The 14,547-nt window shown below is 31.4% G+C and overlaps 1 protein-coding gene across 1 annotated transcript; it reads left to right on the top strand.

Moving 5' to 3' along the window:
• The first annotated feature begins 32 nt into the window (after positions 1–32).
• On the top strand, positions 33–13,103 carry LOC143076540 (THO complex subunit 7 homolog). Its single transcript, XM_076252370.1, has 8 exons — positions 33–179; positions 2,186–2,306; positions 3,584–3,711; positions 5,652–5,738; positions 7,090–7,147; positions 9,201–9,267; positions 12,242–12,311; positions 12,769–13,103. The coding sequence occupies exons 1-8, from the start codon at positions 146–148 to the stop codon at positions 12,813–12,815; spliced, it is 612 nt and encodes a 203-aa protein (XP_076108485.1). The 5' UTR covers positions 33–145; the 3' UTR covers positions 12,816–13,103.
• The last annotated feature ends 1,444 nt before the right edge of the window (positions 13,104–14,547 follow it).

A 14,547-nucleotide genomic window follows, 5' to 3' on the forward strand; every position in this document is an offset into this window, starting at 1 on the left:
TTTGTTAAATGACGATTTTAACAATTCAAAAGTTCCTATTTTTCTACGAAGATCGAAAAATAACTCCGAATTAAAATATGAAATATAGAAATTAACAAATTAAACGAAAACGTGCCACAAATTTCATGTATTTTATTCAAATTTGATGCTACAAGCGACGAAAATGGCAGTGAGTGATGGTTAGTCTTCTCGTGCGGCATGCTTTTCATGTTTTATAATGTTTATGAATTTAGATTGATTGATTGACTTAAATTTGTTCAATGCCAGATAGAACTTAGATGTAAATTATTATAATTCCCTCAAATAAGGATTATGTGGCCCATTTTCGAAATCTTTTTTTTATTTTCTGAAACATAATTTCTCAAAATGCAAAATTTTACAAGTTATTTTATTTGAAACAAGTCGTTCGGCCATGCCAATGGAGCCTGTTCGGCCTTTGTTGATTCGGCTATGTAATAGTAGTCGTTTCATCCATTCTTCAATTATATATTAAAAGATAATTTGTTGTATTTGCTTTGATTTATACAGATTGGGAACAAACCCACTGTATATGGTGTTCATACCTTTCTAGAGAGATAATCCTTCTGTATTTTTGTTAAGACTGGATTTAAAGCAAAATAGGGCAGATTGGCATTTTCTAGAACTTTATATTGGCTATAATATAAAGCATTATATGCATCAATAATTGCACTTTACCAAAATTGGGATGCCCAGTTTTCTGCTGACAGAACTTGAAAGCTATTGTATACCTATCTGAACTCCTGGCCTCACGGTCATAAAACTTTCGAGCATGATTTTTGTACTCAGACTCGAAAAATCAACCAATCAAATTGCTGGATTTCAGTTTTCGAGCATGATTTTTGTGCTCCAAGCACTGAGCAAAGTTTTATGCCTTCAAGGCCTGATCTACAACAAGGGGACAGTGACCTTTAAAATTTATGTTAAATCTAGCTATATACATCCCAGCTTCTTTGTTCTATTAACAGTGGTGATCTGAGCCGTATCACCCCTACCAGATCACCCCAGTTTGAGTTTTTTTGTTGTGCATGCTTTCCTTTGTTCTGTAACATTTTGGCGGGATTGTCAAATCCACTATAAAACTTATAATTAAATATACAATTATACGGAAAAGGCTATCTATCAAAATTCACATAGAAAAAATCCAGTGTATGTGCTGGGATTCAAACTCGACCTTTAGCATATCAAGCAACGACACATCAGGGTGATCTTACACTGACACACTGCGTCCTGGTGGGGTAACTAATAAAGACATTCTGTTCAGTGAGGTATAACTTAGTAGAATTTACCTGATCATCACAGCTTTCAATCATGGTGTACAATAGATTGTATATACAGTCAGTTTAGCAGTAAACCATGTAAACTGGGTATGTGCATATTAAACTAAGTACATCAATTGGTGCATTAACTGTTGCAGGTTACTGTCATAATAAGTAGAGACTGCCAATATGCCTTATTTTGCTTTAAATCCAGTCTTAACAAAAAATTCCCTCTATAGAGGGACCATTTTATCCCTCTATAAAGGTATAAACACCATATATAGGGTTTGTTCCCAACCTGTTATATACCTTTTATATAAAATTCAGAATTTTTTGAAACACAATTTCTCAAAATGCATAATTTTACTGGAAACATGCCAATGGAGCAGGTTTGGCCTTTGTCGATTCGCCTATGTAGTAATAGTCATTTCATCCATACTTCATAAATCATGTACTTCAATTATATATATATTAAAAGATATTTTGTTGTATTTGCTTTCATTTATATACCTTTTATATATCATAACTCTAAAAAAAATTATAACTAAATTGCACTTTAATGGTAATGATGTGCACAAAATGACATAAGCAAAGGCCAAGGGATATGGTTACAGTCTTGTTTTGAAATGATTAAATTGAATAATAAGTTGATTGGATTATTATGATACACACCCCTTGTCAATCACTTTGACACTTATTTTATCACTTAACAATAACTAATCCAATTATCTAATTAAATATACAAATGTATCTGTGTTTAATCAATTATCTTGAGTAATATAATAACTAAAATAGATGTATTCATGTTTTCTCAAATCCAGTTCAATTTTATTTAGTCAAATACAGAAATCAAACCATAAATTAATTATGCTAATAGTAAATTATTAAACTAAAAACATTTGTTGTAGATGATATTTTTCGGAGGAGGTTATTAATAGAAGGTGATGGAGGTGGTGACGATAAGAGAATTGCCAGCTTATTAAAAACATTTTTCCATTGGGCAAGTGAATCAGAGACCAAGGAAGAAAAGTAATCTATAGTTTTTGTAAACTTGCTTAATTCTTTTTTTTTTTTTAGATTTTCATTGATACAGCTTTGTCTAATGTCCTAATATGTTGGAGAACTTATTATATTGTATTTAGTAAATGCAATAATCAATAAATATCATAGTTTTAACATGGACAGGCATTTTCCAAAATGTTGACAATTTCCAAATTTACAATTGTATGATAAGTTAATGCCACCTTGAAAATACTGTTTATCAAGACTTTGAACACCTACCCCTGTGCCCCAATAGGATGACATGCAATGTAACTTGCAAAACCACAAACACTGTATCTCTTATGGTGGCAATGTGGTATGCAGTATGTTTGTGAGAAAGAACAGCCCCTGTATACTAAAACTGAGAATGGAAATGAAGAAAGTGTCAAAGAGACAACAACCGCACCAATGAGCAGAAAACACAAATGTGCATGAATGGCCATGATACACAGTTACCATAATCATAAGTCAGCGCTTTTTCTCATTTGTTTATTTATGGTATTAGATTTGTAGAAAGAGAGGAAAGAGAGAAAAGATAGCCAAAAATCAAAACAATGACAAGACATACATACTGCATTAAAGATTCATTTTAAAAAAAACTGAAGCAACACAAAGACGTAGAAAAAATCTGGGGTGTTTTTTGAAGAAGTTTACAGAAAATGAAATTTTGCATCATTTTTTGCCAAATGATATTCACTTTGTATGACAATATGGATTTCTGACAATGAGTTACATGTATATGCTTGTAATTAATATAATGTACCTTGGCTGTAATTGATATCTCAGCTTTTGTAGTCTGAGAAAAATGTTAAATCAAATTGTAGTTTTGAGCAAATTACCAAACTGGTCAATTGGAAAAAAATACAACAGTATTAGTAGCACATGTGGCCTGTGTTATATGAATTTATATTCATAAACATGATAAAAAGTTTCTTCTGTTTGACTCTGTTCTGTAATGAATGGTCATGAATCATGAATGACTTAATTTATATCAAATGTTTTTTTTTCAAATTGAAAAAAATCAAAATATATAATGTAAGAATAATACATAGTATTTATATTTTTTATTATGTTTTCTGATTTTTTTTAAAAAGATGAATGGTAGGCAACTGTTTTTTTTTTTGGAACAGTTGCTCCCAATGTTTTTATTAAATTTATTTTACCTTTATGTGAAGCTGATTGGGGGATGTACAAATGTATAAGTTCTTACAAATAACAAATACCCAAACTATTTTCTTTTAATGAAATACATGTTCCTTTTTCAGTCATGCCCAGTATGAGAGAATGATGAAAGACCTAGCTCTGTGTGACTGTGCTGCAGGAAAATGTTTGAATGTTTTCAAGATGAATTTGAAGGAGCAATCAAATTATGAAAAATTAAGTAAAGAAATTGGTAAGATATAAAAATAGTAAAGAAACATGGTCAGATGGTGACAAGCCGGTTACACAAGTTTTCAATTTGTATTTAATACAAATTTGTATCAGAATCCTAAAATGAAAAAAATAATAATAGTGCAATTGTAGCTGCATATATAATATAGATATTGTCTATTAGGCATACAACAATTTATAGTACAGTGTAAGATGGGATGATTCTATACCCGAAGAATAAGTATTTTAAGTAAGATTTCTGTAACTATTAGCATTTTGTTATAACTTTAATAAAGAATTTTTGTTATGTTATATATTTTTTTTATGCCCCATTTATTTTGCCCAATATGTTTTCTGGTCTGCATCCATTTGTCTGTTCATTCGTTCGTTTGTCTGTTCTGCTTCAGGTTCAAGTTTTTGGTAGTTTTTGATGAAGTTGAAGTCCAATCAACTTGAAACTTAGTATATACCTTATCTTCCTTATGATATGATCTTTCTAATTTTAATGCCAAATTAGAGTTCTGACCCCAATTTCACGGTCCACTGAACACAGAAAATTATAGTGCCATTGGGGCATCTGTGTACTATGGACACATTCTTGTTAACATTTTTTTATTATGGTTGGCTGAATATCTTCTCTGAAAACTAATAGAGGAATTGTTTGAAACTTCAGATTATTGGTGATTTAAAGATCCTATAAAACTTTCTTCTATTGATATGAATTGAATAGAAAACATGCCCTAGTTCCCATTTAAAAAAACTTTTCTTCATTTTATTTTTAGGGGGTTGATGAAAAAGGCTGGGTTTTTTTAAATCGCACAAAAGATTAGCTGATCTGCTGGAAAATAATTGAAATGGGCTCTGTACACTTTTTTGTCGAGCCTGCAACTTTTGTTGCAGAAAGCTCGACAAAGGGATAGTGATCCGGCGGCGGCGTTAGCTCACTTCTTAAAAGCTTTATATTTTAGAAGGTGGAAGAACTGGATGCTTCATACTTTGTATATAGATGCTTCATGTTACCAAGTTTCCGTCAGTTACATGTCCAATGTCCTTGACCTCATTTTCATGGTTCAATGACCACTTGAAAAAAAAATTCAAATTTTTTGTAATGTTGAATTCTCTTATTATAAGTAATAGGATAACTATATTTGATATGTGCGTACCTTGCAAGGTCCTCATGTCTGTCAGACAGTTTTCACTTGACCTCGACCTCGTTTCATGGATCAGTGAACAAGGTTAAGTTTTGGTGGTCAAGTCCATATCTCAGATACTATAAGCAATAGGGCTAGTATATTCAGTGTATGGAAGGACTGTAAGGTGTACATGTCCAACTGGCAGGTGTCATCTGACCTTGACCTCATTTTCATGGTTCAGTTGTTATAGTTATTTTTTTGTGTTTTGGTCTGTTTTTCTCATACTATATGCAATAGGTCTACTATATTTGTTGTATGGAATGATTGTAAGGTGTACATGTCTAATGGGCAGATGTCATGTGACCTTGACCTCATTTTCATGGTTCAGTGGTCAAAGTTAAGTTTTTGAGTTTTGGTCTTTTTATCTAATACTATATGCCATAGGTCAACTATATTTGGTGTATGGAAATATTTTATGATCTTTATGTCAGTCGCGCAGGTTTTATTTGACCGTGACCTCATTTTCACGGTTCATTGCACAGTGTTTAGTGTTTGTGTTTTGGTCTATTTTTCTTAAACTATAAGTAATGGGTCAACTATATATGTTGTATAGAAGCATTGTTAGCTGTACATGTCTGCCTGGCATGGTTCATCTGACCTTGACCTCATTTTCAAGGTTCATTGGTCTTTGTTTAGTTATCTTGGTTAATGTTAAGTTTATGTGACAGTTGTAATAAAGCTTAGCTTTATACTTAGGACTATCAACATAATATCAATGATTAGTATAGAAGGCGAGACATTTCAGCGTGTGCACTCTTGTTTTTTTCAGAACAAAAAATCAGTGAGGCTACAGAAAAGATTTCAGAGTGTAAAAATGAATTACAGCAAGCAAAACGAATTAGGAAAAACAGACAAGGTATGTTTTCATTTCAAATTCGGGTTTTATAAGTGTATGACAAGCACTTGCCTACAATTTGTGATAACTCTGCAACATCCATTACATATCTGTTTGCTGATTACAATTGGTGTGCTATTGATGCATATACAAGTACACCATATCTTTAGGTTTCTATACATTACTTGTTTTATTATATTGATAATAAAGGCCAAGCTTGCATTAGATGTGATTTCCAAAGAATCTTTTGAAGTAGATGCAATTTAGTCCAAATACTTGCACAAATTTAAAAGTTTCTTTCCATGATCTTAAGTATTTCCTAACAATACTACAGTTAAAAGATGTATAAAAAATAACATAAAATGTAATAACAACAAATTTTACATTTGATGATAAAAGAAACATACCATTTTTGTAAATTTACTTCAACTTTTAAGTATAATTTAGAGTTGAAAAGACGTGTGCACCCAAGAAACCATTTTAAATTTGTTGAGATTATGTATAATAGCTATATTAAAACCTCTCTCAAATTATTTTGTTATTTCTTGGCTGCATAGAAGGTTATAACAAGTCTATGGCTTCCATGAATTATTTTGATTCTAATAGGACAAATACGGTCATTAAAAAAACTTAAGTGAGGGTGGGTTTGCCGTGTGTGGCTGTTCTGTTTAACTCCTGGTTGGATAAAGCTGAAACATTCTAATCAGTAGCTTGCATGTGCTTAATTCTGTTCATTCTCAAACCCAACATTTGCCATTTTTAATTTACATGTTTATCTCATCAGCTACTGTCAAATACAAAGTTGACATTTTGTAACTAAAGAGCCGCCATGTTGACGTGCTGAAATCAGTAAATATGCAAATAATGCGATAGAATATATATAAAACAACACTTACCTCAAAAATCCATTTTAATGTTTTAAATGAATTTTCATGATTCATGTAATGGAAAAACACAGTAAAAATCTTCAGCTTGAGCGTTTTCATTTATATGACGTCATGTTTTGAAATGACTTTATTGCGCTAAAAGCATTAATGGACTTTCACTGATTTTTATTTTCATTGTTGATTCCTCCGAGCTCTTGTGCATTTTTGTTATGCATTGGAATAAGAATAACAGTTCTGAAGTCTTTTTTTCAATTGCAATTTTTAAAACAATAAAATCGGCATAGCGTTTGCAAGTAGGTTCCAATACATGTGGATTTACGTGGGATGGATATTATAACATCCATTGTTATGTATATCTCTGAGTCTGCCTGAAGTATAGATATATTGAGAATTTTATCACGGTGTTGTTTACAAAGCAAAGAACGTCATAATAGAATATGTATTAGAAAGTTAAGCGAGAAGCCAGTAATTTATTTCCATTTTAGAGTATGATGCACTGGCAAAAGTAATACAGCAACATCCAGATAGACAAGAAACAACAAAGTAAGATTAATGTCATATAAGATTGGAAAGTTTCTATGAAGTAGACTTTCTTGACTAGTCAAAAGCTTAGGATACTTTTAAAGAGTTCTCATTTTATATATACAAATGTATATATATGTAGGACTCAAATCTATGGCGGGTTCCCAATCTATGGCAGAAAATGTGACGTTACTAACGCCAAACAACTCAAATCTATGGCAGATTTTTGTTTTATCCAAATCTATGGCAGATCTTTAAATTGCATCACAATAAAATAATGCAATATTATATTTACGCTGCCACAATTGATTGCGCAGCTCATAGATTTAAACACGATTCCAGATGGAGGTATTTCACTCGACAATTTGCAGATGGTTTAAAGGACGATGTGACCTATTATTAAGAAGTGGAACATAATGTGCTGTACCGGGCAAAACCCGTGATGAACAAGCTAGGGCATTGCTTTTTTTTTATTACTGCATATTTTAGTGTCTATAGCTGCCAAAGTTTATTAAGTGAAAGAAAAAAATTAACAGATACCTATTTCATTTAAATTGTCGCCAAATAAAAAAAATGTATTTTTAGCGATGAAATAATGTGCTATGCGCAATACCGAGCTGTTGTGCCTTTTATTTTATTTTTATAAAAAAAAAAAACTGGCTTCCTGTTTGTTAAGGAACTTAATAGTTGGTTTATTAAATGAATAAAATAGGTACCATGATTATATATATTTTTTTATTTTAACAGGGTACATCATTTCGATCTTGAAGTCTGTATTGAGATATATGAATTTATCATTAATTTTTACAGTTTATTTTTGTTACCATCACAAATTTTGTTGACCATTATGTAATGTTTATTACACAAATATTTCTACACATGTTTTACATTTCCACTTGTTTAAGACGTCATGTCAATGGTCTTATATCTGGGAACAGTATATCCATATATATATATGTTCCTGCTTATATGTACTGCATTGTTTTCCATTTGCACAAAATTTGCCATAGATTTAGAAACAACAAAAATCCGCCTTAGATTAGGAAGTTACAAAACTCGCCATAGATTAGGATTGTAAAAAATCTGCCATAGATTTGGGATCCCATGACATCACATTTCCATAGATTAGGAATCTGCCATAGATTTGAGTCCTACATTTTATTGGTATTTGTTATTTCTCATATGAACGTTAGTTAATAAACAGTAATATTATATTACATGAGGCTGCATATAACATGTATAAGATGAGAAATTATAGTTCATGCAATTTTTGATTTTCTTTATTATAAACTAATGTGAAAACAGAAGGTTAATTAGATGCTATGTGTTTTAAAAAAAGAGAAAGCTGAAGTGGTCACTAAGTACACTAATGGGTTTAAGACATAAAGTAACTCAAATATTTGTCAATTTACAAGAAACATCCAGCCTAATGTTGTGGCTTGTGGTAATGAGGGCGATAAATGTGCAGTTGTTCATCTGTTTGAAAAAATTATCTAGGCTGATTATGTGGCAAAAGATAAAAAAAAATAGTATCCAATGAGGATAATTGTCCATCCAACTGTTCTACTTAAAATGATTATCTGGCTTGAATTTGTTACCAACCGTGCAAGGGCTGTATAGCCAGTCAAGGTCGTTAAAAACTTCCATTTGTTGATTTTGTTGCTTGTGTCAGATAATGAATGTGATTTTCAGTAACCATGTTTAATAATTGTTAATAATTTTATTTATATACATGTTTTAAACAAATTACATTGATGAATTGAACCAATAAGTATTATATATCATGAAGTAACTTTGTGTTTTATTTGTAGAGAGTTTGTTTTATGTTGTGATAAGGTCAGTTCAAACCCAGAGTTCTCGAAAAGCAGTGGTCCTAGAGGGATTTGACCACAAAAAATTGCAAATGACTGGCACAATTTTAGTATTTTGCAATAGAAATGATAGTGATAACCAGTTTATTTCCCTCAAGGACCACCAGGGGGGGGGGGGAGATTTCAATAACTCTTCAAACCATTACTGTTTCAACTATAAGAGTGTGATTTATTGTTCTATAATTTGTATTTTATTATTTTAGGCAGCTTCAAGTTATAGACAAGGAGGTGACCAGTTTGGAAGAAAAGAAGAAGAGTCTTGAGCAGAAGGTGATATTTTAACATTGTAGTACAGTATAAGTACAAACTAAATGAAAAAAAAAGAAAATTGTGTATAAAACTCATGAAGATTTTGAATTATTGTTAATATTACATATTATTTAAGAATTGAATGCTTCTTTTTGTAACTTCATTGGGGTGTAAAAGCATTGACCGAAGTACATTTTGTATGAAGGAAGCGCTTCATACTAAAAATGTGCGCACGGTCATTTCTTTTACATCCCTATGAAGTTACAAAAAGAAGTATTCAATACTTATAATTACATTTTTTGTCGAGCCTTCGACTTTAGTCGAAAAAGCGAGACTAAGCGATCCTACATTCCGTCGTCGTCGGCGTCGTCGTCGTCGTCGGCGGCGTCCACAAATATTCACTCTGTGGTTAAAGTTTTTAAAATTTTAATAACTTTCTTAAACTATACTGAATTTCTACCAAACTTAGACAGAAGCTTGTTTATGATCATAAGAAAGTATCCAGAAGTAAGTTTTGTGAAAATAAAATTCCATTTTTTCCGTATTTTACTTATAAATGGACTTAGTTTTTCTGCGAGGAAACATTACATTCACTCTGTGGTTAAAGTTTTTAAAATTTAATTACTTTCATAAACTATCCTTGATTTGTACCCAACTTGGACAGAAGCTTGTTTATGATCATAAGATAGTATCAAGAAGAAAATTTTGCAAAAAATAAATTTCCACTTTTCCGTATTTTACTTATAAATGGACTTAGTTTTTCTGCGAGGAAACATTACATTCACTCTGTGGTTAAAGTTTTTAAAATTTTAATAACTTTCATAAACTATCCTTAATTTGTACCAAACTTGGACAGAAGCTTTTTTATGATCATAAGGTAGTGTCAAGAAGAAAATTTTGTAAAAATAAATTTCCACTTTTCCGTATTTTACTTATAAATGGACTTAGTTTTTTTGCCAGAAACAAAACATTCACTCTGTGGTTAAAGTTTTTAAAATTTTTATAATGTTCTTAAACTATCCTGGATTTCTACCAAACTTAGACAAAAGCTTGTTTCTGATCATAAGATATTATTCAGAAGTAAATTTTGTGAAAAAAAAAATTCACTTTTTCCGTATTTTACTTATAAATGGACTTAGTTTTTCTTCCAGTTAACATTACATACAGTCTGCAGTTAAAGTTTATAAAACATTTATTACATTCATAAACTATCCTGGATTTTTTACCAAACTTGGAAGCTTCTTAATCTTTCAATCAAAAGACAGTATCGAGAGGGAAATTTTTATTGATGTCTTTCCTCATTTTTGTTGAGTCTGCGATTAACAGCAAAAGTAGGCGAGACACTGGGTTCCGTGGAACCCTTACGAATTTTTTTAGCAATGATCATGAAAACACAAATTTTATTATTGTTTTATTTAATTCACCTGTCCACTTTATTGTGGGACCACATATTATCATGAATGAAAAGTTTTATTGAGCAATGCAATTGCTTACGGAATAACATGTGATGTGCAGTTAGCCAATCAGAATAAAGTATCATAATGAAACATACATCTAATGCAATTATTAACCCAAGAATTCCAATTTCAATGAAAAGTTAAGTTCTTAAAAAGAGAGATCAAATTTCAAAGATTAAAAGCAAGCTTTTCCTTTCAATTAATAGAATTCAGAGAAATTTAAATAAAATTTGTGGAGTCAAAAACTTGGACAATTTTTGTACTTCATTCATTTAGCTTTCTTTTTTCCAAGTACAAAATTATCAGGATATAAATCCTTAAAATTCCAACACTGACCCTTAAAAGTTTCCTGTCCTTTAATACATTTTATCACCAAGTTTGTTTCCGAACAGAGCAGGAATTGCTTAGTCTTCTGGAGCATCTGCCGTCTATGTTCGATGGGATTTCTATTGCTCATTTGTTAGGTTATCTGTATAATGTTTTGTTTAATATTGTTGGTTTTTTTTAACCATATTATCTTGTCTCCTTTTTTTTCTATTTAACCTCTTATATTGCAATATACTGTTACAGTCTCTTCGACTGTTGTCTGCTCTTTAGTTGAGTTGTCTCTTTGACATATTCACCATTTCCATTCTACATTTTATCTATTGATGAAACTTTACAAAGTTGTAGAATACTACCTAAAGATGTGCTTAAAGGAATATAACCCTGATCCCTTGTGGTCCTTATGTTAAAGGGTGAAGTTATTGAATTTACTTACTTAGATAAATAGTATAGTATTGTAAGGAAAGGTAGCCTGTTGTGAGTTTACTCTCAATTAACCAATCATAGCTGGAAACAGTATACCTAACGGGAAATGAATTTGATACGCTTTTCAGTATAAAATTGAAAAAATCTCAGACTCCCTGAGACTTCCCGAGATTTATGGATTTTGGTAGCGTCTGACTGAAAAACTGTTGAAATGCTCAAGAAGTAAACCACATAACTCTATAATTGTAAATAAATACAAGTTTTTATCATTTAGAAGATATATTTTGTCATATAAAATTACTAAAATAAGTTTGATTTATTTGATGTGAAGTGTTTTATAATAGTTTTGGAATTTGTAAATCATCACGGCAATTGCCGCCATTTTTTTATTACCTTGTTTGCATTCTGCACAGTTCTGTGATGAACTGCTTGCGATTTTAACAAATTTGTAGTGACAGAATACAAGTTTGATACACTAGCATCACTATAAAACTAGTTTGAATGACATTTTGTTGATATTATTAGAAATTTTTAGGATAATAGTGAGTCTGTTTTAAACATATGTCTGTTTCCGTATTGTATCTTAATTTACGATGGCACAACAATAAAAGCGACTACAATCAGGTAGTGTCAAGTCCTGTCAATATATATGTTCCTGATCATAGATACCAGGATTAAAATTTCGTACTTCAGACTTCAAAAGACTCATCAATCATCAATACAAAAATTTGCTTAAATTTAAATATTTGTGTCTCTTTTGATATCAATATTTACTTGAAATTTTGCAGCTTGGTATGAGAAGAAAACAATTCCATGTGTTAATAGCAGCCATTCATGAGTTACAGCAGATATTAGATGGTAACTTTTATTTATACTTGAAATAAATATATATACTTTATTCTAGTAACTGTTGTAGTCCTTTTGTATATGAATTGCCATTTTTTTTGTTTGGCTTCATTTTTATCAATGCTCAATTCATTGTTTTGTCACTGTTCACAACAAATAAAAACTAAACATGCTCTTTTAGCTCACCTGGCTAGTGGGCTGGTGATACTTTTTGTTAGAAAACAAAAGACAACTATTGTAATAGAACAAGATAGATATTGTATTTGAATATAAAAAAATAAATACAAGCAGAAGTGGTGTGGACGTCATTGATACAACAACAAAATAAAACAAAAAAATGACAAGTAGAAGTTGATGTATGGTATTTGAGATTTAACTGAATAAATTGTCCACAATAACTTAAGTACAATTTTTATTTAGTAAAAAATGAATTTAAATTTATGTTTATATTATTGAAAATATTTTTCAGCTGATGAAATTGATGATCTCAAGGATGACATTATGGATACAAGCTGAAAATATGACATGATATCTGAACTTATTTTTTCTGAGGACCAGTCCATTGTGTCAACTGTATAACATATGATAAGATGACATTTATCAATGTTATTATGACAGCTTAGATGACAGTGATGTTAATCATTTGACAGTTAAACAAAGGACTTTATATATTGTAGAGAACTCTCACAAAGAAATATCATTCCTCAATTATGATTTATTTGTTCTGTGAAACAATCTTTATTCATTGATACCATTTTTTGAAATACAATTCATAATTCAAATATATATAATGTATTGAATCATTGTAATGTGTTCCTCTCTCTCAGACGTATTCAGTTGTCCTTGTTATAAAAATAAGAAGATGTGGTATGATTGCCAATGAGACAACTATGTATTATGAGCTCATTTTCATGTTTACAAGTCAATACACAGGTATGATGAGTGACATGGAAATCAGACAGTGTCTATAGGATTTTTATGTCCAATTTATGGCATTATGTTTTCTGGTCTGTGCATCTGTCCGTCTGTTCGTTCGTTTGTCCCGCTTCAGATTAAAATTTTTGGTCAAGGTAGTTTTTGATGAAATTAAAGTCCAATCAATTGAAACTTAGTACACATGTTCCCTATGATATGATCTTTCTAATTTTAATGCCAAATTAGAGTTTTACCCCATTTTCAAGGCCAACTGAACATAGAAAATGATAGTGCGGATGGGGCTTCTGTGTACTAGGGACACATTCTTGTTATAAGGTGTGGCTGTCCATCTGTAAGAGTTTGCCTGACCATATAAAAAAGAAGATGTCTTATGATTGCCAATGAGACAACTGTCCACAAGATACCAAAATGACACAGACATTAACAACTATAGGTCACCGAACGGCCTTCAACAATGAGCAAAGACAATCCGCATAGTCAGCTTTAAAAAGCCCCGATAAGACAATGTAAAACAATTCAAATGAGAAAACTAACGGCCTTATTTATATGTTTACTGGTTTTTGCTGAGCCTGCGACTTTTGTTGCAGAAAGATCAACATAGGGATAGTGATCAGGCAGCAGCATCTGCAGCGTTAACTAACTTCTTAAAAGCTTTATATTTTAGAAGGTTGAAAACCTGGATGCCTTATACTTTGTATATAAATGCCTTATGTTGGGAAGTTTCCTTCTGTCACATGTCCATTGTCCTTGACTTCATTGTCATGGTTCTGTGACTACTTAAAAAAAAAAGGTAACATTTTTATGCCCCACCTACGATAGTTTGTCTGTCTGAACGTCCATTTGTCCCGCTTCAGGTTAAAGTTTTTGATCAAGGTAGTTTTTGATGAAGTTGACGTCCAATCAACTTGACACTTAGTACACATGTTCCTTATGATATGATCTTTCTAATTTTAATGCCAAATAAGAGTTTTTACCCCAATTTCACGGTTCACTAAACATAGAAAATGATAGTGTGAGTGGGGCATCCGTGTATTGGGGACACATTCTTGTTTGTAATGTTCATTTCACTCTTATTATGAGTAATAGGATGCAAGGTCGACATGCCTGTCAGACAGTTTTCACTTGACCTGGACCTCATTTCATGGATTAGTGAACAAGGTGTAGTTTTTTGGGTCACGTCCATATGTCAGATACTATAATCAATAGGTCTACTATATTTGGCATATGGAATGATTGTAAGATGTACATGTCCAACAGGCAGTGTTATTTGACAGTGGTCAAAGTAAAGTTTTTTGAGTTTTGGGCTTTTTTC

The sequence above is a fragment of the Mytilus galloprovincialis genome, chromosome 1 (genome assembly GCF_965363235.1).
Source record: "Mytilus galloprovincialis chromosome 1, xbMytGall1.hap1.1, whole genome shotgun sequence".
Classification (NCBI taxonomy): domain Eukaryota; kingdom Metazoa; phylum Mollusca; class Bivalvia; order Mytilida; family Mytilidae; genus Mytilus; species Mytilus galloprovincialis.